General features: G+C 39.8%; 2 protein-coding genes across 7 annotated transcripts in view; one reads left to right on the plus strand and one right to left on the minus strand.

Moving 5' to 3' along the window:
* The window catches only part of myo9aa (myosin IXAa), a 308,137-nt gene extending 299,148 nt beyond the window's left edge, over positions 1–8,989 (plus strand). For all 6 annotated transcript variants that reach the window (XM_048617105.1, XM_048617106.1, XM_048617109.1 and 3 more), the window contains 3 exons: positions 2,400–2,602; positions 3,561–3,703; positions 5,241–8,989. In XM_048617105.1, coding sequence (XP_048473062.1) covers positions 2,400–2,602; positions 3,561–3,703; positions 5,241–5,728 — 834 coding nt within the window. In that variant the 3' untranslated portion in view covers positions 5,729–8,989. The remainder of the gene's footprint in view (positions 1–2,399; positions 2,603–3,560; positions 3,704–5,240) is intronic.
* A 9,215-nt stretch (positions 8,990–18,204) lies between these two features.
* On the minus strand, positions 18,205–25,579 carry nr2e3 (nuclear receptor subfamily 2, group E, member 3). The gene is made up of 8 exons (XM_020536923.2): positions 25,522–25,579; positions 23,973–24,123; positions 22,834–22,937; positions 22,429–22,671; positions 21,704–21,885; positions 20,556–20,796; positions 19,017–19,122; positions 18,205–18,337 (listed from the first exon to the last, which is right to left on the minus strand). The coding sequence occupies exons 1-8, from the start codon at positions 25,577–25,579 to the stop codon at positions 18,205–18,207; spliced, it is 1,218 nt and encodes a 405-aa protein (XP_020392512.1).
* Positions 25,580–26,264: the final 685 nt, after the last annotated feature.

The following is a 26,264-nucleotide window of genomic DNA, read 5'->3' on the forward strand; positions in this document are numbered from 1 at the left end:
CTCCCTCTCCCGCTCCCTCTCCCGCTCCCTCTCCCGCTCCCTCTCCCTCTCTCTCTCCCTCTCCCTCTCGCTCTGTCTCGCTCTCGCTCTGTCTCTTTGTGGAAATGAGTTTGGTAAGAGACTTGCTGAAATTTTCATGTTTTCTTTTTGCCGTCCACGCAGCCGAATGGTAATAAAAAGGTAATGGTTTGTCTGATATGTGCTTGTAGTGATTGACCTTTCCTGGTGATGGCAGTTATAAAAGATTACATCAACATTGTAACCACTCCAGCGCACGCCCAACTCAACAAAACCTGCTAACTACATGATTCTGAACATAGAAAAGCATTCTAAAATCATTTTCTATTTACTATTTTTAGTTTAATCTTGAACATCGGGTGTCAGGTTTTATTTCTTGCAGTTAGGATTCACCTAGTAACTGTTTACTGTCACAATTTAACAGTTGTATATTTCTCTACTTTGTTCTGATGTGACTTGCTCTGGAATATCCCATGTTCAAATGGTGTGGGATCTGCATTGAATTTAGATTTCACATTTTGTTTTTCAATTTAATACCAGATTCACTGTTTACTATCAATGTGACACTTAGTCAAAAGGAACTGGAATGACATGAACTCATTACATCTGGATTTTTAAGATAGAGAAGGATTTTGTCTCATTAGTCTAGATTTTGAACCATTATCACCGAGGTGCAAGTCCATTATACTGATCAGCTGCACCTCTCAGTTAAAAGGAGGGGGAAATCATTAATTGAAAGAACCTGTAAATAGGATTAATACTGATGCTCCATGGTGGTCACATGGGCTGAATGGCTTCATTTCTTCTGTGCTTTAAAATAAAACAATGATTCTAACAATATCATATTTTTATGGGGGCTTCTATTAAGTATGTTAATCTTGCCCTGTGTTAATTACCTTTTGAGTCTATGTTTTGGAGTAAGATGCTGATAAAAAGCACGCCATTTGCTGGAGTGGAAGCAGGCTAGTGATGGGCTCTACTGTGTGTTCAGATTGTATTGCTAAATATTTATAGTTCATGTGTGTAAATCTGTGAAATGTGGTGTTCTCCTATGTGTCATTGTGACCAGTACTTCAGCTATTAGTCAACTAGATAGGAATCGAGAAGAAACTGCTTTCAGAAGCTTCAGATTATGCTGGAAAATCTCATTTTCTCAATTGAACACCATCCCAAGGCTAAAGAACCTTCCACTTCTGGTGCCTGATTGTCACAGCAGTGATTTACTGCCACTTCCCAGCTAAAAAGCTTGACCTTGTCTCTTATATTTTGATTTTGATTTGCAGTGTTTTTTCTGTGTTTAGGTGAAATCAACCGTAAGCAGCTCCCCTGGTTTTTGAGTTCAAGAACAAAAATATTTCATCCAAAAAAATGTCAATAGCTTTGAAAGGAGCAAGTAACATCTAAAATAATATTAAGACAAATATGTCCTATAAAAGTATAGTGCTAAAAAGAGTTGCAGTGCATCATATGCTGCATCGTCAGCACTTACCTTCTGCCTCAATCCTAACCTGCAAAGACATTGAACTGAATGCAACACAGATCAAGCTGCTTTTGCTTTGATATCCTTCAGCACAGAGACAAGAAATGCTTTTCAGCATCAAACAGAACGTGATTGAATGTTTCACTGCAGTATGACCTTGTATAGAACTTGATGTTACTGAGATTTAAGCCTGATTTTGGTGACTGGAGGGTAGCTAACGAGTTCAATTTAAATTGACCCTAAAGCCAGAGTTTAATTATGATACAGTAGAAATTAAGAAACAACCCCATATGGCTAGAAATTCAAGAATGGATAGAAGAGACATGTTGGCAAAGTTGTTTGGCTTGCATTAAACATGACAAATATAACAGTGCCAAACTTCAAATGATCACAGCAGTTTATACTATTGGAAGAAAAACGGCGCAGCTTGTTTGTCAAGTTGATTCTCTGGCTGAAGCATTGCCATGGTGAAAACAAAGGGCAACTTCAGTCTTCCTAAGCTCTCGCATAATTCGAAAAATGTGCGAGACTTGAACATATTCCTTTTGTTTGCAGAGAATGGCCCCCTGCATATCTCTGTACATCAATTCTGGCAAACGTGAATGAGCCAGTTAGAAGCTCGACTGATCACCTTAATTTGGTTGTAAGTGTAGCTATTCGAGAACTTGAGATTGAACAACACTTGCTGAACTATCACTTCTAACAGGAAACTTGTTTTGGGCTTTGCTAGCATGGGCTGTTTGAGAATGGTCTGTTTCCAGCCTATTACAAACAACCAAATGAATATGCCGTTTGATTTGAGCAGCCAAATATTGGAATGTACAGACTAGTGTCTGTCATGTATTGCTTTCAGTACTGATGTGATGCCTGACTGTATTCCTTGTTCTTTATGATTTTATAGGGTAAAGGTCGTCTTCGCTGCTCAAATTACAGCAGCCCTGGCTCTCCAATTGGAATGCGACTGCCATCAGTTGCAGATGTTCCTGAAGAAACAGCAAGTGCTGATGAGTCGCCTGACATGGATTTGACTGAGCAACAGCAGGCTGCCATGCAGCAGGAGGAGAGGGCTCTAACTGAGCAGATAGAGACTCTGCAGAAAGAAAAGTAAGAGATACAAGTTTTCAATGTATGGCTGGTGCTAGACGGAGCTGATGGCATCTGTTTCTATGGTCAAACTTTTTGCAGTATTCATGGTTGCTTAAATGGAAACCAGGAAATGGTGCTGGTTTGGTGATTTCAGCTTAGGTGCTTTTTGTTTTGAATTTGTATTATTGAATTTTGGGTACAATGTATTAATGTACTCTTGACATTATAGGATAGTAGCGTCGCTACTTTTATACTCAAGCTAGATCAAAGTATCTGTGCTAGAGATTTTCTACCACAGGAAACGTTTGGCTATTGGTATCAAGTCTCCATAAAAGTTTCCTTCTTCCCAGTTTCTATTCCTTTTAGTTAAAAAGTTAAGAAAAGGATTCTATCCCTTATTAAGGAGGCACCTTTTAAGCCAAGGCCATGATTCACAGAAACAGTCAGCCAGCCTCCCCACTTTGAGCCACAGAAGCTGCTTAATCAGATGGTGCTGATTCCTGAAGTACTTGTCATGTATAGCCATATGCAGTAATCCAACTTTACTTTTTAAGGTCAGGAGAAAAATTTCAGCCTGTTGCCTTTCTCCTTGGCTTGGATAGCTAAGTACTTTTGAATGTGTGAGTTCCTTGTTATGATATTAGGCAAATGAGTGTGGCTCACTACCACTGCTTTAGTGTTACGTGTTGTCAAACAGTATGTGTGTGGAGTCCAAACCATCGCTGCTCACTCTTATGGAGACTAGCTTTCTGATTGCTGTTACACTTGGAGAATGGCCGCATTGTTCTAATGTAAACACAAAACGTATCCAGTGAGGTTGTTGGGCCATTGATTCTGCAATTTGAAAGGAAGCATACTTTTAATTTTTTGGCATAAGGAGTTACCTAGTGTTGTCATTTTTAGTACATTTATATTTCAGTACTTGTCTTCCAGTATTTGGGTACTGCTCTATTTTTAAACAAAAATCTTTCTTTAGGGAGGAGTTGACTTTTGAAATGCTTGCTCTGGAGCCACGAGCCTCCGATGATGAAACCCTTGAATCAGAAGCATCAATTGGAACAGCAGACAGCTTTGAAAATTTAAACATGGATTCTGAGGGAGCTGTATCAGAACGTTCCGGTAATTGATGCCATTTGTATCTTCTAAAAGCTTCCAGCCTGTTAACCTTTCATGTTTTAAAGAAACCCTTTTAATATCATATTGCACCAGGAAGGTGAAAGGATTAATATAACATTTCATTCAAATTGTATTTAAACTTTGGACAGTTTCCTGACTGCAGCAAACCGCATATTGAGATGAACATGGGTAGAGAACAAGCTGGATAGATCAAGGCTGGGGTTGCTGGTGACATTTTGTAGATAGGTTGTGGAACACAGAGATAGCAGGAGAGATTTGGTCAATGTCCAGGGTGGTGCTGAGTTCAGTCAGGACCAGAGAATGGGTGAAGGAGCAATTGTGGATAGATGATTGATAGATTCATTCATATGGAGGGGCAATTTAATCACGTTGGCTTTGAGCTCGGCCAGTTAGCTTGAGGGCCAATGAAGGAAAGGCACCTCAGCTACTGGACCTAGCCATTCTACCTACTTTCGCATCTCTGGCTTCCTGGCCAACAAGTTTGAAACTTAATACATACAATTTTAATAAAATATTTAGATTAGTGACCCGATTGTAGGAAACAGGTTAGTTACTCACCTCGACCAAACTTCATTAAAACCATTGGAGGGAGTTCAGGAGTGTAACTGCTATTCTTGACCATTTTAATTAACCATTGCCCCTTAGCTCCAATCCTGGGGTTTAAACTTGCCCTCATTGTATTGGATCATACAGCAGGAAAATGTCAGTTTGTATGAGGAACTAAAAAAATCTCATTTCTGTCAATTGGTACTTCAATTAAAGTCAATGTATTTAGGAAGAAGATGAGAAAAAATATTCTTGTTACTTGGACGCAGTAAATTTTTTTATGATCCTAGCTGATGGTAATATTGGACAAGTCAGATCCCAGAATGAAATCTGAATTGATAAATCCTAAGTTTTATTTTTGTAGTTGGTTGCTGTGGCACTTAGTCACTGAACACACATTCACAGAAGCCTGCCCAGATTCTTTAAATACAAGGACATACGTTTCTTAAAAAAAAGCTATATATGTAAATCAATTTGAAATCATCTGAACACAAGCAGGAAAAATACAAGTTCACCCTTTTCTCCAGTAGTATCCTTTACAGATACTCAATCTCAGAGAAATATCATTCCTATCTTAAATTTTTAATTTCTTACTGAACTGACTCTTTCCAGTTTTCCTTCTTGGACTGTTCAAATGGTTTAAAAATTTCTTTCTAGTTCAGATAGCTTAAGTTCCTTTTCAGTTCCGATAACTTGGAAACTTCACAAACTAATTTGCCCTAATGCTTTGGTGAAACTGTTCCCCTGAACTGAAAGCTTGATATTTCTGCTAGGATGAAACTGAAACCAAAATTGATCTGGCTTTACTTTAAAATACAAATTTCAAAATGATGCTGGTGTATATAATACACTGTTTTCACAATGTAAGTTGTAATTTTGTATTACAGTTTACTGATACGTCAGTCTGATAAATAGCTGAAATAGAATTTGTTCATACCGAATTCTCTCATTTTTTTGTTTTATTTGTGAACAGAAAAAAAATTAGTGAGCTCTATCAGCCCACACCAACCTGAAGCAGTGAACAGGCTAAGGAGGCCACGAAGGAAGAAAGCAGATTCTTTGGAGTCTGTTGATTTAGCTGTTCATTCACCATCTACCGTGTCTTCTTCTTCATCTTGTTTACCTCCAGGAGAAAGACGATTCCGTTTTCGTTCAAAATCACCATCCCCACATGCTTTTTACCACACACACAATATTGCCAACAGCACTGAGCAAAGAGCAGATGGGGATGGGGCATATAGCCAGCTGAAAGTTCAAGAAGAGAGGCCACAGTTTACAAGTAGAGGCACCTTCAATCCAGAAAAGGGCAAACAAAAACTAAAGATGCTGAAGCGCTCAGCCCAGAAGCCCAAAGACACAACTGATGGGGCCTCGAGCATAGGGACGAAACGCAGTGCTGAACCTGACTTCGGTGCTCACCAGCAACTGGTGGTATTTGGGAACAATGAATTCATGGTGTGAGGCCAAGGATTTTCAAAAAGTTTTAAACTAATTGGATAATGGCCCTTCTTCCGTCCCTGCACATCATCTTCCTCCTGGTTGCTGCTATCTAAGTACACCACATGCAAAACGTCCAGTTCTCATAGATGGCATCACTGCCTCAAGGAATGACAAAGGGAAGTGATATCTATTGATTTTTTTAAAAACTCACCGGAAGATTTGTACAGTGGCCTTAACCATTTGACTCTTGAAAAATCTCCGCACAACCTACTGGTATACCGAGAAATATCTGAGCTGTATTTCAACAACTGCTGGTCACTGTTCTCGAGAGTGAAGAAGAGAGTCTGCACTCCAAAGGGTTATGGCAGGGAGGCCATATTTGAAGAAGCACTTGTTTTCAAGAAATCAATCTTCCGGAAAAGAAGGGACTGCTGAGTCTACTCATTCCAAAAGACTGAAGGAAATAAGTGGATCTTAACTTTTGACCCATCGTCATACTCCATTGACGTTTGTAGATAAAGGTCATCAAGTGAGCTTATTTGAGAAATCACAAAAAGACTAGATGCTTACAATCAGACTCAAGAGCACTTCTCACTAACTTAGTGGCACTGCTGTCATACCAAGGATTTTTAAATGTTTTAGGAACAGCCAGTGGCCACTCGGAAATGTAAGCCAAAATGTCTGTGTACAAAAATGCATTAACCATGCATACTATGTCTGACATTTTACAGGGTTTCAGGAACCACTTTACCAGTTAAGTTAATGCTGCTCCTACCTGGGTGTGTAAATTTAGAAAGCCTGGCAAAAAGGGACCAACCCACCTAGACACTGAGCTTGCAAAACCAACATCTGTCCGTGCAGCATCGGGCATGAGCAAAAGTGCAGTCACATTAAACCTCGTCAACTGTGATGCATGATAGTATAGGTAAGCCAAAACCATGCTTGGTCCTTTAAATTTAGCGCAGAAGAAAACCTTTTATTGAATTGTCAGTATTAAAAGCAAAGACAACTTGAAGAATTTTTATTCTGGTTTCTAAAGCTCACTGTTAAATGTTTTTGTTTTTAAGGTTTGTATTTTATTTGATTTTTCTTTTCTAAAAATGTTACTTCCATGATGTAAGATTGTAGCTTCCTGTCCAAAGGGAATGTATGTGGAATAGGTTAGGAACAAAACTGAATGTAACAATCACTGGAACGGGCATGCTGGGCTTCTCGTAACTTATAGTATGCACATAACTGTATATTTCAAGGAATCTATTTGTAAAGGATATATTATCCTGTGTCATATTCTATAATAAGTACTTATATAAACTGTTCAGCAAACACAGCCCAAATTATGAGGTTTCTGTACAGTTTCAACTCTGTATTTTGATGTTAGCCATTGGGGTGGCCAACTTGTGTATAAAATGCAATTTGTGTGTATTATTTCTTAAGTGTATCTGTATGGTTGTACAAACAAGTTTATGAACAAATACACCACAGCTTATTAAAGAACAAGGGCTGTAAAACTCACTTCTTGACTTTCCTCTTCAGATGAGGAACCTGAAAGTGCTATTGGTCAAATCTGTGTGTCAAATAATATCAAATGCATCGTCACATTTTTAAAAAAATGAAATCTTTATGTCCTGAACATGGGGGCAAGCTGATAATATTTGACTTCATGCCCTTCCTATGTGTGTATGTTTGTATGTGTGTACGTCTTAATTTTTCCTTATCCCAACTTTACTTCTGAACAGCCATAAATTGATGGAAATACAAGCCCAGTTATTACCAGCCAAAACCTCCTGATTCAATCAAACAGTTAATAGTTACATTCCTAACTTTACATGCTTCAAACCTTCACTCTTTTGTTATCTCATTGCTTCACCGCAGCAAGGAAGTGGAGCTTCTTTTTGGTGATCTTACTTAGTCAGCTGGCATGCTTTGTGAGGTAGGAGCACTTTGAAGTCCCTCCGTTTACCTTTATTAATTTCTGTCTACGAAGGAGTGGTTTGGCCATGGAAAATTTGTATTTTCAAGAATACTAAAAGAAATATTCTTTAATAGTGACTAGTTTGCAGTGTGATCTGTAGGGGACCAGAGCTCATACAGGATAAACTGCAGCAGGAGAACAAAAACAGTTGGAGATGACGAACACATTCCCATTTTGATGAGCAGAAGCATTTCTGCTGCCAGGCTACTGGAAGCTTTAGCTTGCCAAAGTGAACTTGATCATTCTACAGTTCTTGCTGACTGTGATTTTTCTCTGCCTTTACCACCCCACACCCCAGCATCCCAAGAGAAAACTAATCTGGAACTACCATGACCTGTTTAATATGTCTATATATTTATTTATAAACTGCTACATTATTTGCGTTTGGAGCATTGTAGATGCTGTTGCAGTAAACTACTACTTAATCCCATCATGTAGCTTTCCCCAATAATATGAAGTTGTTAGACTGGTGGAATTTCAAGGAATTGCTCAGATATATGACAATTGGCTCTGCTTTAATTTTATTTGTTAGGTCACAAGTTCTTCTGATTTCTCATTTTTCTCTTCCAATTTCTCTCCCGTAGGTGGCAGTGCACACTGGGATATGAGTGCACAGGCGCTGGACGCCATCAGTATGCTACCCAAGGGACTGTTTTTCATGTGCAAACCAAGAAAATGGCTGTAAGACAGCTGAGTTTGATGCTCCGCTGCCTAACATTCAACATACATTCACTTTCTTGCAAAAATGACAGGATAAGAATGGGGACCCTTGGATCCCCTTTCACTTCTCTAGCCCAAAGTTGCACCCCAAAAACTATGCCCCGGCGATATATCTATTGATGTGCGGAGATGTGCACTTGTGGTGCACACACACACAATGTTTTGACTTAATATTTGTTTGAAGACTAAGAGCAATATAGCATTTTTTGGGAAACGGTGGGTTGGACAGTGTTGAGTAATAATAGAGAACATGAGGCAGTTGTCAGACTTTGAGGGCCCAGCAGGATAACATTGCAAATCACAGGAACGCAAGATCTTTCCTTGAGCCTTGAATTGTCTCTAATTTGTTCTTGATGTGATAAAAGAGTTGAAGAAATTCCTTCACTTTCTGTATACGCTACACTGAATGATGTCAATTAAGTGTAATACAAGAGATTGCAATGTAACTAAATGCATTGTGTTGGCATCAAGGGGCTGGTATAAAGGAATTACAGGGTTGGTTTTTGGAATACATTACTGCATTACTATGTATCTTGTATGCTAATTTAATAATTTGCCATGAGCTAATAAAGTACCTCTCTGTCTTTTTATGGAATTGTATCCAATGATTTTTCCTTAACTTAATTGAGAGAGATGCTATAGCTTTATATGCTTTAGTCAACATGTCCAAAGCTTTCCTGACCTTAAATTGTCTCATCAGGCAGGCGCAGCATGGATTCATGAAAGGCAGGTCATATTTAACTAATTTACTCAAATTGTTTGAGAGCACTATGAACGCGGAGGACAATGGGGAACCAGTGAACGTGGTGTATCTGGATTCTCAGAAGGCAGTCGACAAGATGCCGCACAAAAGGCTGCTGCATAAAAGTGCATGGTGTTATGGATAATGTATTTAGCATGGATAGAAGATAGGTTAACTAACAAAGCAAAGAGTGGGCATAAATGGGTGTTTTTCTGGTTGGCAATCAGTGGCTAGTGGTGTGCCTCAGGGGTCCGTGTTGGGACCACAATTGTTTATAATTTACATAGATGATTTAGAATTGGGGACCAAGTGCAGTGTGTTAAAGTTTGCAGATGACCCTGAGATAAATGGTAGAACAAAGTATACAGAGGACACTGAAAGTCTGCAGAGGGATGTAGATAGGATAAGTGAGTGGGCAAGGGTCTGGCAGATGGAATACAATGTTGGTAAATGTGAGGTCATCCATTTTGATAGGAGTAATTGCAAAATGGACTGTTACTTAAATGGTGAAAAATTACAGCATGCTGCTGTGCAGAGGGACCTGGGTGTCCTTTTGCATGAATCACAAAGTTGGTTTGCAAGTGCAGCAGGTAATTAAGAAGGCAAATGGAATATTGTCATTCATTGCTAGAGGGATGGAGTTTAAAAACAGGGAGGTTGTGCTACAGACACAAAAATAGAAATTGCTAGAAAAGCTCAGCAGGTCTGGCAGCATCTGTGGAGAGAAATCAGAGTTAACTTTTTGGGTTGAGTGATCCTTCTTCAGAGCTGTTCCAACAATTTTTATTTTTGTCTCTGATTTACAGCATCTGCAGTTCTTTTGGAGGTTAAGCTGCAGCTGTATAGGGTGTTGGTGAAGCCACACCTGGAGTACTGTGTACAGTTTTGGTCTCTTTACTTGAGAAAGGATGTACTGTCACTGGAGGGGGTGCAGAGGAGGTTTACTAGATTGATTCTGAAGTGGGGAGGCTTGGCTTATGAGGAGAGATTGAATAGACTGGGACTATACTCATAGGAATTTAGAAGAATGAGGGGAATCTTATAGAAACAATAAAATTATGAAGAGAACAGATAAGATAGAAGCAGGGAGGTAGTTTCCAATGGCAGGTGAAAGTAAAACCAGGGAGCATAGCCTCAAAATAAAGGAGAGCAGATTTATGACGGAGTTGAGGAGGAACATCTTCACCCAAAGGGTTGTGAATCTGTGGAATTCCCTGCCCAGTGAAGCAGCTGAGGCTACTTCGTTGAATGTTTTTAGGCAAAGACAAATTTTTGAACAGTAAGAAATTAAGGGTTATGATGAGTGGGTGGATAAGTGGAGCCGAGTCCATGAAAAGATCAGCCGTGATCTTATTGAATTGCGAAGCAGGCTTGACGGGCCAGATGGCCTACTCTTCCTAATTCTGTTAAATAATGTTAATAATGTTAAATAACCTCTCTGCCTTACTCTCCTGAAGATGCTGACTGCTCATTGTGCAGTTTCAATAAATTTGGTTGATCCCATAGTACTTCACACAACAAATTTTGCTCTTGAATGTTTGACTCTGGGTGATGAGTTTGCAGGTTGTTTGACTTTAAGTTGTGTCAAAGCTGAACCACGATCAATAGAATAACAGAGCACAGCAAACTATAAATGCTACCATGTGTTAAAAAGAAAATAGTTCTTCCCATCTCTCTCCTGTTTTTGCTGATTGACTTAAGTCTGATCCCTTCTGGTGAAAATTGTTGCTCCTTCTTTACTTAGTCAAAACCATTCATAGTTGTGGACACCTTTTTGAATATCCCCTTCACACACTAAAGAACACACTTGACCTTTCATTTGACATCTACTTATGCACTTGCTGGCAGAACTCATTAGCCTGCCAACAAAAGCTGAAATGGCTGGAGTTTCCAAAATCTCTGAATGGCCTAGGGCATTGAAGCTAAGTGCAATGTTGGCCACTGCTATTCACGCTAAGTTGGCAAGCATTCCATATAAGATGAAGAAATGATATGGTTATGATTCAAAAGACTAAAAGAGTGGAATGAGTGGTTCACATTGATTACAGCATACAAATTAGGAGCAAGAGTAGTCATTTGGCCCTCTGTCACTAAATAAGATCATGACTGATCTGACTGTGATTTCAAGTCTACTTTCCTATCACTGATGTACTCTCTGACTAGTCAAATAATGTTATTTTGGCAAAATGTACTGTCATAGTTATGCTTCCTGTTATTTACATTTTCTTCATTGAAGGCTGATTGCTGTAGATTGAGTGCATTGGGAGATAGCAAGGCTGAGTGCAGCTGATTGGCTCAATTCCCCAAAGTCCAGTTCGAACAGATTATTTAGCTCAATTTACAGTATGTCTGAAGAGCTTGGCTACCTGCCAAAAGCTGAACAATCACATGGTTCTATGTTTAATACTTTGTTTACACAAAAAAATCAAACATGTTTTCAACTGTAAACAACAGAAACTCTAGCTTGACACTCCACATGTTAGCACTGAAAAAGTGCTGTACAGTCAAAATTACCATTGTTTAGATGAGACATTAAACTGAGATATCCACCTCTGCCCTATGAGGTGGATGTAAAATGTCCCATGGCACTATATCAAACAGGAGTATTCTCAGCTGTGTTTGGCCCAATATTTATCCTTTGACCAACATCTCTGAAAAACATTATCTGGTCAGTATTGCATTTCTATTTGTGAGTTCTTGTACGCAGTTTACTGCTGTATTTTCTACATTACACTTCACCTGTAGTCTCTTTTGTACTTCATTGGTCTGAAAGCAGTTTGGGGAGTCCAGAATTTATGAAAGATGCTGTCTAGATACAACTCTCAACAAAATATATGCCCAGTCAGTGCATGCGGAGAATGTATTTACATTAGAGTTGTACTGTTAACTCTTTCAAATTCCTGCTTTTTATTAAATTCTGCTTTCTGTCAGACACCCCTATCATTGACCGACACTTGTATGTATCAAAATATTACATTTAATCTAATCAACTCAGAAGAATAGGAACAGGCCATTCAGCTCCTCAAACTTATTCTGCCATTTAATGAGCTCGCGGCTGATCTGTGCATAACCTGGATCCATCTCTCCAGAAACATATAGCTACATATTTTTCTGACACTATCCTTTCTCTTCTGTCAATAGTGAGGTGAGACAGACGTTTGTCCCACTAACCAGAACTCCGTCTCAAAACCTTTCTGCTGTCAACTCTTTTCACCCCAATTAACCCTGCCTTTCCCTACATAGAGCCTTTTTAATATCCATCTTCTCAGTAAGCTTTCATTTTTCCATCATGTGTAAGCATTGCTTTCCATTTTGAAAATTACATTAAAGACGCAAGTCTTCAAGTCAATCAAATCCCATGTGACGGAAGTGTCACAAACCACAGAATTCTGGAGAAACTTTGCATTTCACTGGAGCGTAGGAGGTTGAGGTTTTATAAACCTTATAGAGGTTTATAAAATTCTGAGGGACATAGATAAGGTATATAGCAAAGATCTCTTCCCTAGGGTTGAGGAGTTCAAAACCAGGGGGTATATTTTTAAGGTGAGACAAGATAGATGTAAAAGAGACCGGAGGTGCAACTTTTTCACACAGAGGGTGGTTCGTGTATGGAGTTAACTTCCAGAAGAAGTAGATACCGGTAGTTACAACATTTAATAGACATTTGGATAAGTATGAATAAGAAAGTTTAAAGGGATATGGGCCAAACGCAGGCAAGTTGGACTAGTTTAGTTTGGGAAACTTGGTTGGAATGGATGAGTTGGACTGGAGGGTCTGTTTCCGTGCTGTATGACTCTGTCAGGCAGCATCTGTAGAGAGAAAAACAAAGTTAATGTTTCAAGTCTGGTATGACTTCTTGACAACTAAAGGTTCTGGAAAAAGCTGTTGGAAAATAGATTTATTTATGTCCTTTTGATGAAGGCAGAGAAGAACCAAAAGGGCAGATGGTATTCAGGCACCGATGCAGAAGACAAAGGGGCTGTGAATGGTGGAGGAAGAAAACATAAAATGCAAAAAGGATGTAAATTAAGGTGTGAAAGGGAAAGAACTGGTTCTCTCTAACGAGTGCAAAGTAAAGAAGTCATAAACACAACATGGCTGTGGGTGGAGGTGAATGTAAAAAAAAGAACATTGAGGTCAATTTCTGAAGTAATTGAATTCGGTATTGAGGCCTCGAGTCTACGTGTGACTAATCAGAAAGTAAGGTGGCATTCCTTGAGCTTATGTGGTGCTTTGTTGGAACATTGCAGGCAGCCCTGGACAGAAATGTTTGTATGAGAGCAAGGTGGTTTATTGAAATGGTAAGCAACTGGGAGGTCAGGGTCATTCCTACAGTCAGGACGGAGTTGTCCTGCGAAACAGTCGCCCAGTCTGTGTTTGGTCCTGTCAATGAAAATCGCGAGGGACGTAGATAAGGTATACAGCAAAGATCTTTTCCCTAAGGTGGAGGAGTTCAAAACCAGGGGGTATCTTTTTAAGGTGAATGAAACTATTGTGAGCTGTGAATGCAGTACACTAGATTGAAAGAAGTAGAAGTGCACTTCAGTTGGAAGGCATAATTAGAGTCTTGGACAATGAGGAGGGAGGTGGTGAATAGACAGTGTTACATCTTCTGCAATTGCATGGTAAGGTGTCATGGGGAAAGCATTAGGAGTGATTGAGGAGTGGACCAGGGTGTCATGGAAAAATACTGATGAGGGGAGGGATAGATGTGTTTGGTAGTGGAATCCTGCTGAAGTTGGCTGAAATGGCAGAGGATGATCCTTGGAATGCAAAGCCTAGGGGCATGATAAGTAAGGTCAAGTGGAATTCTTTCATTATTCTGAGAAGGGGTGGAAGGGCTGAAGGCGTTGAGTTGTGGAGTCCTCAGTTGAGGAAAAAGGTGGTCATGTCAGAGGCAGTCCAGCAGAAGGTAGCATCATCAGAATAGTTGAGACACACAAACTGGGAGGATGGAATGGAATCCTTTCAGGATATCCTTGAGACAAGTGAAATTTGAAAAAAAAAGTCACTTTATGTTGTGTTAACCCTGAATAGGGGTTGTGGCTTTTTCCTAAATATCTAAGCATTAAAAATGTTAAAATACAATCGGAAGTCTTATTTTGAGCACATGCCAGCAGTAAAGAGCTTTATTCTTTAGAAACATGTCCCCTAGATGTTTTAACAATGAATCTGACAGTCTTCAGAGCAATAGTGAAAAGCCACACGTGTACAGAGACAAAGCAATAAAAAAATTGAAGTTTTCATCACAGCTGTTCATGAATGGGAAAGGAACAGAAACAGATGTTGCAAGATTTCTATCTCTCAATGGTTAATAGCAGTGGATAACACACAAACTAGAAGCTTTTCAATACGATTCTGACTTTTGTGCTGTGTTGGTTTGAAGTTGAGTTGGTGTTGGGTGTTGGTGTGAAGCAATTTCCAGCTCTATGCAAAATTCTGCTCTCCATCAGGTCCACCAGCATTGACCTGATCTTGTGTGTCCTCCAAAATATTAAATTTAAACTCATTGTCTTTACAACCTGGATCCATCCGCTTTCAGAGATAGTAAGAACTGCTGATGCTGGAGTCAGAGGTAACACAGTGTGGAGCTGGAGGAACACAGCAGGCCGGGCAGCATCAGAGGAGTAGGAAAGTTGACGTTTCGGGATGGGACCCTTCTTCAGAAATGGGGGAGGGGCAAAGGAGCTCAGAAATAAATAGGGGTGGGGTGGGGCTGGGGAAGGTATGTGGAATGGTGATAGTGGTTGCAGGTAGGCAGTGGTGGAGATTGGTCAGTGAGGTGGGAGGAGCGGATAGGTGGGAAAGAAGATGGACAAGTTTGACCAATCCCTGCCACCACCTACCTAACTGGGCAGCATCCTGCTAATATTAAACCAAGCACTAATCTCTCTCTCTTTGTTCAGCTGTGTGTCATATGATTACAGAAATCTGTTACCATGTTTAGGCCTCCAAACTAAGCTGCTGAGAAATGTATACTACATTTGTGTGTCCAACATAGAATGCAAAAGCACTACTACCTCTTAGTGCCAGAGATCCGGGTTCAATTCCAGCCTTGGGTGACTTTCTGTATGGAGATTTCACGTTCTCCCGTTGTTGCGTGGGTTTCCTCCCACATTCCAAAAATGTGCAGGTTAGGTGGATTGGCCATGTCAAATTGAGCATAGTATCTAGGGATGTGCAAGCTAGATAGATTAGCCATAGGAAATGTAGGGTTACAGGGATGGGGTGGATCTGGGTGGAATGTTCTTCAAAGAGTCAGTGTGGACTTGATGGGCCAAATGGCCTGTTTCCACACTGCAGGGATTCTATGGATTCTACGTTTTATTGTCAAGAGCCACAGTTTTGGCATGATAAACATGCATCGTGATATACTGTAGTTTAACCAGCTCATATAATGCAACTAACTAGCACAGAAAGAACTATTCAGCTTTACTTTGCCTCTCCAGTTATAGTTGATATATTTTCTGTGCTTGATGAAAGTGCATCATACAGAATGCCAGCAGTAATATTCCACATGTCCAAGTCGAAGACTGTTTAATTTAGTTACCTCTTATGAGGAGCTTTAAATGACAAATGTTCATGTTATATCTCACTCCTGGCTGCTCAGTGACAGATCTATTTAGGCCAGGCACTAGAACTTCCTGCAATAGTTTATTCTTTTTTGCTACAAATTAACTTGTGATCTTGGACTTGGCCTATGGCTGAGACATCCATTTAATTGACTTCTAAATCATGGGGAAGAGCCATTTGCACAAATACCACAAGTTTGACTAGTGTTAGAACTTCGCTATCACTGAAGAACAGCTGGAATTTTCTTTGCCCTTTCTCCACAAGGTTCTGAAGAAATACTTTGTTCCATTTTTGATATTTCACTTTTCATTCCCTTCAGGAATTTCAGAGCATATCTTGATGGTTCAAGGAGCAGTGTAAGTATTTAATTCTTTGTCTTTCTTCATACGTGACTTCAACAAAACCTGGAATCAAACCTGAGACTTTTCTTGAGGTATTGATTTAATTGGCTTGAAGTTGACTTTCACTGGGTCATCTGTTCCAAACAATGCCTTCAATATTCACCGTTAAATCATGGAAAAACCCCAGTTAAATTATTAGCAATAGGCCCAGATCCTGGTTTGAATACACTTTCAAATATAGATTAAAACCGATGAGACTACAGGGCATTGTGTGTTAAGTAGGCCAGAAGTCTAGCAAAGCTTTTGTTATATTAATCCTTTCCCTCTCCACAACCTCACCAGTCTTCCCTTACTTCATAACACAGTGTGGAGCTGGAGAACGCAGCAGACCAGGCAGCATCAGAGGAGCAGGAAAGCTGACATTTCGAGTCGGGACCCTTCTTCAGAAAATTTTTCTGAAGAAGGGGCCTGACCCAAAATGTCAGCTTACCTGCTCCTCTGTTGCTGCCTGGCCTGCTGTGTTCCTCCAGCTGCACACTGTGTTATCTCAGACTCCAGCATCGGCAGTTCTTACTATCTCTTCCCTTACTTCATGTTTTCTTTGCCTGGTGTGCGATGAACAATTTGGAAGATCAATATTGCTACTTTGATTCAAATGTTAAAACTTCTGTTAAGTTAATTTAATCTCTCCTCATTTCTCAACAAAATTGAGTCCAATTCCTGAACTCTTCCTTATCATGTGAACACCTGTGTCCGTAATCACTTTATTAACCCCTTCTACGAGTCAGTGATTCCTCTATAGTTCCATGGCACCAACCATTTTGTTTGATATACAAGTCACTACTGATATCCAGAACAGTCTTGGTATTATATTCAGAGCTTCTTAAAAACACAAACTAGACTCTCATATTTTATGTTTCATTCCCTTCAGGAATTTCAGGGCATATCTTGCAGTTCCAAAAACAGTGTAAGTATTTAATTCTTTGTCTTTCTACAAAACACAACTTCTTGAAGAATTGATTTAATTGCTCTCACTCATTCTCTCAGAATCTAATAAAATTGTCGAACGTAACATCTTTTGGTCTTCCAGCTTGAATAAAGAAAGTTTTAAAACTGAGGCTTGATATTAGATATCACAACCAGTTGATTTAAAGCATCATCTATTCTTTCAGCAGATAGCAAGCTTTTGGCCTTCATAGAGCTTGTCAATTACCAAAAGTATTTATTCCTCCCTTTTATTCCCCTATCACCTTTTTAAAATAATCTCATGAGGGACTACGAAGCAAAAATGTTTTTTAATGCCTTGTCTTTAATTCAACTATAATTCTTCATGAAATTCATGTTCAATATTGTCATTAATTTGTCCGCAACTTTTCTGAATGTTCTCTCATTTCTTGAGCTCATGAAATAGTTTTGAGTTTTGCTGGCCTGTGGCGAATGTTCTATTTTTCTCAAAAAGATTTTCAGCTTTCCTGCATTCCTTAAAAATGCTTCTTCTTACACTGGATTATTACTTAGTGTCACCTATGTTTCAGTCCTCCAAGCACCCTTCTCCTCGCCATAATTTGGTCTTCTTGAAATTTTTATATGCCAGCTTTTCTTTGTGTTCAGTATTAGTATGCAGCAGGTAATGGTTAAGACCTTTCTCCCCAGTAACATTTCCATATTGAAGAAAACAGCTGAACAACAAGCAAGTGGGGTAACCAGATTTCAGTTTTATTCTTGTATAGAAATATATTCAATCTTCATACGTTTAAAAATTATAAAGGTTTGAAACGTTAGTTGTTTGGGAAAACTGAGTATGTAAAATGTTGGGATAGAATTTGATATGTGAGACAATAATAAATAGGTAGGGTGACATGTCAGGGACATGGTATCACAGGGCGTAGTGCCTTAGTGGTGATTGCAGACAGAGGACTTAATGTTTTTGGGCAGTTAGCAAGAACATACAAGGAACAGACAGTAGAAGGTTGTTTCAGAAATAGTAGGAACTGCAGATGCTGGAGAATCTGAGATAACAAGGTGTAGAGCTGGAAGAACACAGCAGGCCAAGCAGCATCAGAAGAGCAGGAAGGCTGACGTTTCGGGCCTAGAAGGTGTTAGGAAGAGGGAGGGGTCAGTACATAGTAGGAGATGCTGCTTGGGACATTCAACTCTTAAACATGTCACAGAGAAGCTTTTCCATGGGAGTATTACCAATGGTTCTGTGGAAAAATAGCAGCTCAATTTGTTCTGAAGAGACAAAACGGAGTGATGGTAGGAGGAGCAGCAACTTCCCAAATCTGAGAAAAAAATGAATAAGAAAATAATCAGACAACTAACCCTGAGCGAAAAACCTTTTGAAAATATACATCAACAAATAGAACCACAAATCAACAAAGCAAAGAGAAGGATCAAGTTCAGATTGAGGAAATGCCTTATAATGTATTAGAAAAGTCCAAAGCTCTTAAACAATAATGAGTTACATTGTGGAGTTAGTGCAATTAGATGTATAAATATGATAGACATCTACACATGGCAAAGTCTTGCAATTAACAACAATGCAATCCAATTAACCTCTCTTTGGATGATGATGGTTAGAATAGGAACTTGCTGTTTATTTTTGAATTGCCATAGCATTTTTAATATCCACCTGATCAGGTAAGTAGACTCCAGTTCAACATTTCATCTGAAGGAGACAAATACTCAAAACTGTTTTTTTAAAACCCCCAGGAGTTAGTTACTGCAGTTCCAAGAAGGACAGGTTTGTGGTAACTGACGTTAAGGGGAATACTAATAGATGGTCTATTTTCCTCTTCTCTTTTAATGTCTGTATTTAATAGTTGTGCTGCGTAATAATCCAATTCATTTTTATATCTGACACCAGCATGATAATGAGCATGTGACCTGCAAGAATCATTTGGTATTGAATAACAAGTGTAGTTTCGGCAGAGAATTGTTTGATGATCTGCCTTTCCTTACCTAACTGGCTGGATTGGGTAATGTGTCCTGCTGTGCTGACCCAGCATCACTTGAGACTGATCCTGTAGATTCTCCACCTGCTCTGGGTCCTTCAAACCCCTTGTTTCTGAAGAAGAACATGGTATAGGTGAATATCTATTTCACTGCAGGGAAATTCTCCTAAGATTCTATTAGAAAATACACTTGTATGTCTTTACATAGTTAGTAATCACACTAAAGGACACAGAGGGTTGCTTTCCCAGTCCATGCTGGTGTGGCATGGATATTTGGGGATGTCCATTTGATCTTAGCATTCTTGATCTAGGGAGTCAAAACAGCCCCTTGTTGAAGCTGTAGATTGTGCTTCCATCAGATTTCACAGGATAACTATGTGAACATAAAGAGAGGACTTGCTTGGTACCTACAGTCAATATACCTGTATGCTAGTCATCTGGGATGGCACACAAACAATACCCACTTGGATAAGATACTGTATGTTGGCGAGTGGCTATGGAAGTGTATCTTAAGATGAGTCAGCATCTTCAGGAGAGGATGGAAGAAACTGGGTAAAACAAATAGCCCGGAACGTGTCAATTATTATGGAACAGCCCTAGTATCCCAGTGAAATTTGTACAAATCTTGTGAATAAATCCATGCACATGGCCACCGCCAAAAGTTCAGAATGTTGTGTTTACTCATACTGTACATCACAAAAGAATCAGGGCTTCTTTCTGTTCATGGGATGTAGCCATCACTGGCAAAGCCAGCATTTGCTTCCCGTCCCTAAATGCCCTTGGGCTGAGTGCCTCATCACGTCAGTTTAGAGGGCAGTCAACAGTCAACCACATTATTGTGGGCCTGGAGTAGGCCAGTCCAACCAAGGAAGGCAACAGTTCTGAAGAAGGGTCACCGGACCCGAAATGTTAACTCTGACTTCTCTTCTCAGATGTTGCCAGACCTGCTGAGCTTTTCCAGCAACTTCTTTTTTGTTTCTGATTAACAGCATCCACAGTTCTTTCGGTTTTTATTAGATTTCCTTCTGTTCATTTACAATCTATGGTAGTTTCATGAGACTATTGCTAAGGCTAACTTTTTTTTTAATATTCAAGATTTATTGCCTGAGTTTAAATTCCTCCAGCTGCAATCGTGGATTTTCAATCTGTTGTGAGAGCAATAGTCTAGACCTCTGGATTACGAGTCCAGTGACAATACCACTATGTCAACATTGTCCATACACAGACGTAGTAGATAATTAATACTTACCTCCAGTGGAAATTCAGAACGACTTTCACTACCAAATTTGTCTGTAGCAAACTTCCATTCATTTTACCTTAAATGTATAATTTAAGATGATTTTACTTAAGTCTTTATCATATTAGCATATTTAAGAATCTGCCTCCTTTATAATGTGTTACACCACTGTCTGTTCCTCTATCACTGGAATTCAGTTTGCTAATGGTCTCTGTGCACTTTGATTTGCTGCAACAGCAATTGGCTACAGGGATAACAAATAGATTGGACGTATTGCCTAAGAGAATTGGATGAATTGGTTCTGCTCACCTGGTTTAAAGAGTACCACAGCCTTCAGACATGCAAACTCGGTGGGGTCCACAGCAATGGCCTTGAATCGACTCATGATCTCCTGCAGTATGCGGATGTCAGCCACAGCAGGACTACTCTTGCCCTGAGGGCAATGAGAGAGTTCAGGTAATGACAACAAAGGGCAACTTTCCAATGGCATGGACCACTGGATAGCACAGAGCAGGAAGAGCTCATTCCAGGCTTCCTCCAACAGAATCACCTGCATCAGAAAAATTATTTTGTTGATGGGCAGGAACATTCAACAGGCCAATGCTTTTACAAAAGCAAAAATGCTACAGTTGCTGGAAGTCAGAAATGAAGACAGAGAACGCTGGCAATGCTCAGCTGGTTTGGCAGTAGCTGTGGACTTAATGTTTCAGGTTGACCTTCTGTCAGAAAGTTCTGGTAGGCAGGCATCTGTAACATTAACTGTTTCTCTGTCCACAAATTCTGCCAGACTTGCTGAATATTTCCAGTATTTTCTATTTTTATTGTCAATATGTCTGTCATCTATGCTCTTCTAATTCTCACATCTTGCTCTTTAGCTCCACAATTCTTAGTTCATGGGTGATACTGGTTAGTGCCACGTTTATTGCCAGCTGTAGCTGCCTTGAGGTCATTACAGTCAACCATTTTCATCACTTTTCTTGCTCCGTATGTTTTCCTCAATTGAAATGAACATCTGTTGCACAATCTTCTACCTTAACTCCTTCAGTTGGTTTTTCCTTCTAAAAGCTTTGAAGTTCCTAGCTCTGCATCACTGAATTACAAGTTTGTTAATTTACCTTTCCAATCATCTTTACCCTTTTTTTGTTAATCTTGGTTTATTTTCACTCCTTTTTATTTCTCATTGATTCAGTTGGATAACAGAATAGAAATGTATCCAAATAAGATTGAACTTATGATACCCTCATGAAGGAAGAATTAGATTAACCTGCAAAACTGAAAGTGCAACCTGACTATACATCTCTGAGCCTCAGGTTCCAATCCCCAACCCAGATTCAAATGTTTCAGAAGACATGTAGTGTGTAATGTTGGAATTGAACATTAATCCCTTATCGTTCAATGTTGCAGTTTAGTCCAGTGTCCCCTCTGCCCCAACCCCTACCAATGGTCTACTGAGATACCTGGTCCCGGAATGGCAGATTAGAGAAGACTGGAAGATTCTTGGCCCATTTAACTGCCATGAAAAGCAATCTGGCGGAAGTCTCATACACGTTCTCGAGACTACTCGGAGGATAAATGGATATCTGGTACTCGGTGGATGTCCTCTCTGGCTCATTGCTTGTCACATCGATGTTCTCATCCACTGCAAGCAGAATATATAACAGGGAAACACTCACTAATGGTCCCAACTCTCTGTGGCCACAGATATTGGCTTTCTGATCCTTTTCCTTTTAGTGACCCAGATCAGTGCAATGACTGCTCACTTGTCATGAAACATATGACCTTGAATTCTTCCTTATGGCTTCAATCACCAATTTCTGCTGAGTAAATCAATCTCAGCCAGAGAGGTGTTGAGCCACATTGGATAGGAAGTGGTAAATCAGGCTGCGTTCCTGCTCATGTTAGTATCAGTGGCAGCAAGGTAATGTGTGAAAGTGTGATGTACATATAGGATTTGCCTCAGTGGATGGTTGCATGTGGTTTAGGTTTAAATGTGAAGAGCATGTGCTTTGGCAGGACCAGACAAGTAATCGGGAGTGAAAGGGAGAAAATTTACAATCCTTAAACTGATTTTATAAACTGGTTGCAGATCTAATTTCTACCGAGCTGCATTAATGCTTTAATCAGTGGAGTTGCATACACAGTAAAGAAGTGATGTAGAAGGGATTAGGACCCCATTACTGACCGTCCTCAGGCTCCAGCTTGGCACAGGTCTCAGCGGTCATCAGGCTGGCCATGAACCGATGGTTGTTGGGTGGACTGATGGTTATCTGAGTGCTACTGATGTTGGAGGAAGCTGGTCTCTGGGTGCTGGCAGATGACAAAGTGGGCTCTCTGGTTGTGGCTATGTGCTCCTTTTCAGGGTCAAGCTCAGCAGTGTCCAATCGGACCTGGGCAGTGCTACGGGGCTGGCGTTCATTCTGAACGGCTGGAGGAATAAATAAGAAAGAAGTATGAGCAGGGAGGCAGAATCTAAGGGGAAGAGATGGAAAAAATAATAGAGATTAGAGGATTATAGCTGCTTAAAGCCTAAAACATTAAGCCATAATTTCATAGATGCTGTCAGCCAGAGACGTTTGCATAGACTCACCGTCTTTATTCATACCAGCCTGCAAACATTTCTTCAGTCTACAAGCCTGGCACTGATTCCGATGGGCTTTATCCACAGGACACATCCCAGTACCTGCCTGGCACCTGAAAGCAGAGATGCCAGAACAGCCAATAAATAAATGCGACGACAGAGTTCTCACAGGAGATATTTGCTGTTGAACAGAGGTGTATCGTTGGGATCCACGAGTGTTAAACATTATGAGGATTTTGCATTGCACTAATTGCATTGCAGCACAGAGGTTAGCATTGCTGCCTCACAGTGCTACGGACCTGGGTTTGATTCTAACCTCTGGGTGGGATGTTCTTCGGAGGGTCAGTGAATATTTGATGGGCCAAATGGCCTCTATCTGCGCTGCAGGGATTCTATAATGAATCTATGATAAATACACCAGTTGCTATTCAAGACTGAGATGAGGCATGTCTTCACTGAGGGCAGTGAATTTCTTGGAATTTTAGTTCAGAGGGCTGTGCAAGTTTGTGCATTTGAACAACTTCATGACAAAAATTGAAGGTTTCTGTAGGCTAATCACATTAGACTAGGCAATTTGGAGATAGTGGTATTGTGGTCAATGATCTAAATGAATGGCTTGATGGGATGACCAGCCTTCTCGTCCTCATCTGTTCCTATTTCGTATTTACTCCCATATCTCCAATATAAAGTTTGGAAATGTTGCCTGAATTTAATGGGTTTATATGATGGTAGTAAATGAATTCATTTAATTCCTTGGAATTGGGATTATGTTACAATAATTTATATATTCAGTCTATAATCCTAGACTATTAGCTGAAGTTATGCGAATAAAATCACCTTGATAATTCATGCAGTTAATTTTCATTGGCCAGTATTAGCTTGGCCATATTGAAATCACTCCTGCCTCAGATTCAGAAGTTTGTAAGTGCAAGTCTCGTTGCAAAATTAAAACATTTCAACTGATGCTTTACTTCAGGAGTGCCAGAGATCCTTTGCATGCAATATTAGCTGTTAGCCTGTTGTGGGGAGACCTCTAAGGGTCTTTTTTCCTGACATGCAAGGTTGTGACTTTGGAGATACAGTACAGCAAACTGTTAGCATTTTTACATATAGACTACCACAGGAGTAAAATTATGATGTTTACCTACCTGTAGATGAGCTTTCTTCTGACACTTCGCTTGAAGAAGCCACTACAACCATTACAGGCATAAATACCATAGTGTTTACCACTGCTGGTATCCCCACAGACCTTACACATAAGCACAGGACTGAGAGACTTTCCTGGGCTTGGAATTTTCTCTGAAAAGAAGAACAGAAATATGCAAAGTGTAATCACCTCAGTACTGACCTTTATCACAGTAGTCGAGGGGGCAAATCAGATTAGATTCCACAACAAAGATTTAGACTTGACTTGTCACTAGCTGGACTCAATTGAACTTCTAACCACAGGTCAGGCATGGTCCTACACCAGAATTTGACTTGACTCTTCACTTAGCATTTCACTTGTCTTGTCTGAAGGCACTACTTAAAATTAAATATGAATGACAATATAGAGAGGGGATGATGTATACATGACTCAGTTCTTTATTTGAAAGAACAGAGGACATTTTCCTTAGAACAATGGCATACTGATGAGGATCTATTACTCTTTGACTCTCAAGATGATCGTTGCTATGATGAAGCACATTAAGAACTTAACTCAAATTCCCGAAAAAGGGCACAAGGGTTTCCTAGAACAGCCTCTCAAACCACTTCAAAGAATAAGTTCTTCAATGGCAATCAGGTCCACAAAATACTGAGCACATTAGAACAATCAATATTCACATTTATACCATCCATATACAAATGATGTATTACTGGGAACCAAGGTAACCACTAAGTTAGCTCTGTAACCATAATTAAAATATGTTGGTGATTAAATGCAGTATTTTCTTATTAAACGGAGGTTTCAATAATCAGGTTTCTTTATCATGTATATTTGACATTAATAAATACTGGATACTATTAAAATACAGTGACATCTCAATATTTTTATGCATTCTGAAATTATTGTCGATTTATTATTTAAAACAAATGTTTAGACTGACAGTCCTATCATTTACCCTTTCTTAATGCTTAAATGCACATTCCAGTCTGGAGCACATTTGAAATGTTTCATTTTCTTAATTGATTTTCCTTTATTGAAGTGTTCGGTACCCACTCCTTTTAACATTAATTGAGTCCTGGCCTTTGACATAATTGACTTTATAACCCAACTCATCAGCTATCTGTTTTGCATACTGTTTAATGTCTTCCTCATTCTCACTTTTCCATCTTGCTTTCTCACATTATTACAGATTTCTGTCTGATTCATTCTTCTCTTTGACTTTCTCATTCGTTTTCATATCTGTTTGCGATTCCTTTTCATTTGTGGCTGACTGCCCTTCTTATTCAACTGGATCTTTACTCCTATTGATCTGCCACCTTCATCCTCATTGACAGGTTCCTTCTCATCTCCCTGACTATTCTAAAACCTGGCCAATTGTTCTGGTTTTCCTCATCTTTTTTTTTCTCTTACAATCTTTCACTGAGTCTCATACCTGTTTGACCTCTAGTTGCGATCGTCTCTCTCTCTCACACACACACACACACACACACTCACACACTGTCTCTTGGTCAATCTTTCTCTTTCTCTCTCTCTCATTCAATCGCTTGTACCTGTCTGGCTGTCCTCCAGCCCTGGGCTGACTAATGACTCGACGGAGGAGCTGCTCATTTTTCTTCTCAAAGCGCAGGAGCTGGTCTCTGTCTACAAAACTTCTTCCTGGGCAGCCTGGGAGCAACTGGTCAGCCGATGCCAAAATCTTGGATTGAGGAAAAATCCAACCTTTGGAATAAAGAGAAAATCCAGCTCTTCGGAAGAAGGCAGCGTCCAGAGTTTAGATAGGAAATGTTGCATGTGCAGTTGCTGGATTTCCGTGTCTCTCTCCCCTGCTTAATTTCTGCAAGTCTTGAGCTCTTCTTGTGTATCTGAGGAGTCAGTGTGTGAATGAGTCTGGCTGGTGCTCCTGTGCTCCTAAAGCCTGCACAGCAGATTAGCCTGTAACACTCTGTAAGTAGATGCCTATTTGTCAGTCTCTTAATCTTTACTGTCCATTGCAAAGATGGATCAATCAGTCAGCACATGAAGAATTTAAATGCTGAAACCTCTTCTGTCTTAGAATGGTAACTTTAAACTCAGCCTTAACCCCACCCGGCTTTCCTTCTCTCCAACACTGTATAAAAACTCACGTAAAAGTGCTTATTACATTTGAATGCATCTCTTTCTATAGAATGACGGCTAGATTATATGTGTCATTTCTAAAGGCATGAATTATCCTGTTTGCTAGCGTTCAGAGTGTATTTCTCTGTGTGAGTTTATGCTCAATTTCCTGATGTAAATTTGATCTATTTGATTGCTC

This window comes from Rhincodon typus, chromosome 36, assembly GCF_021869965.1.
Source record: "Rhincodon typus isolate 14 chromosome 36, sRhiTyp1.1, whole genome shotgun sequence".
NCBI lineage: Eukaryota > Metazoa > Chordata > Chondrichthyes > Orectolobiformes > Rhincodontidae > Rhincodon > Rhincodon typus.

Excerpts from the sequence above, each read along its gene's own strand:
- nr2e3 (XM_020536923.2), bottom strand. The coding sequence starts at position 25,579 with ATGAGCAGCTCCTCCGTCGAGTCATTAGTCAGCCCAGGGCTGGAGGAC. Across the intron at positions 24,124-25,521 it reads GCTGGAGGACAGCCAGACAG|AGAAAATTCCAAGCCCAGGA; the intron begins GTACAAGCGATT and ends TCTTCTTTTCAG. Across the intron at positions 20,797-21,703 it reads ATCTGCCATTCCGGGACCAG|GTGATTCTGTTGGAGGAAGC; the intron begins GTATCTCAGTAG and ends TTTCTGATGCAG.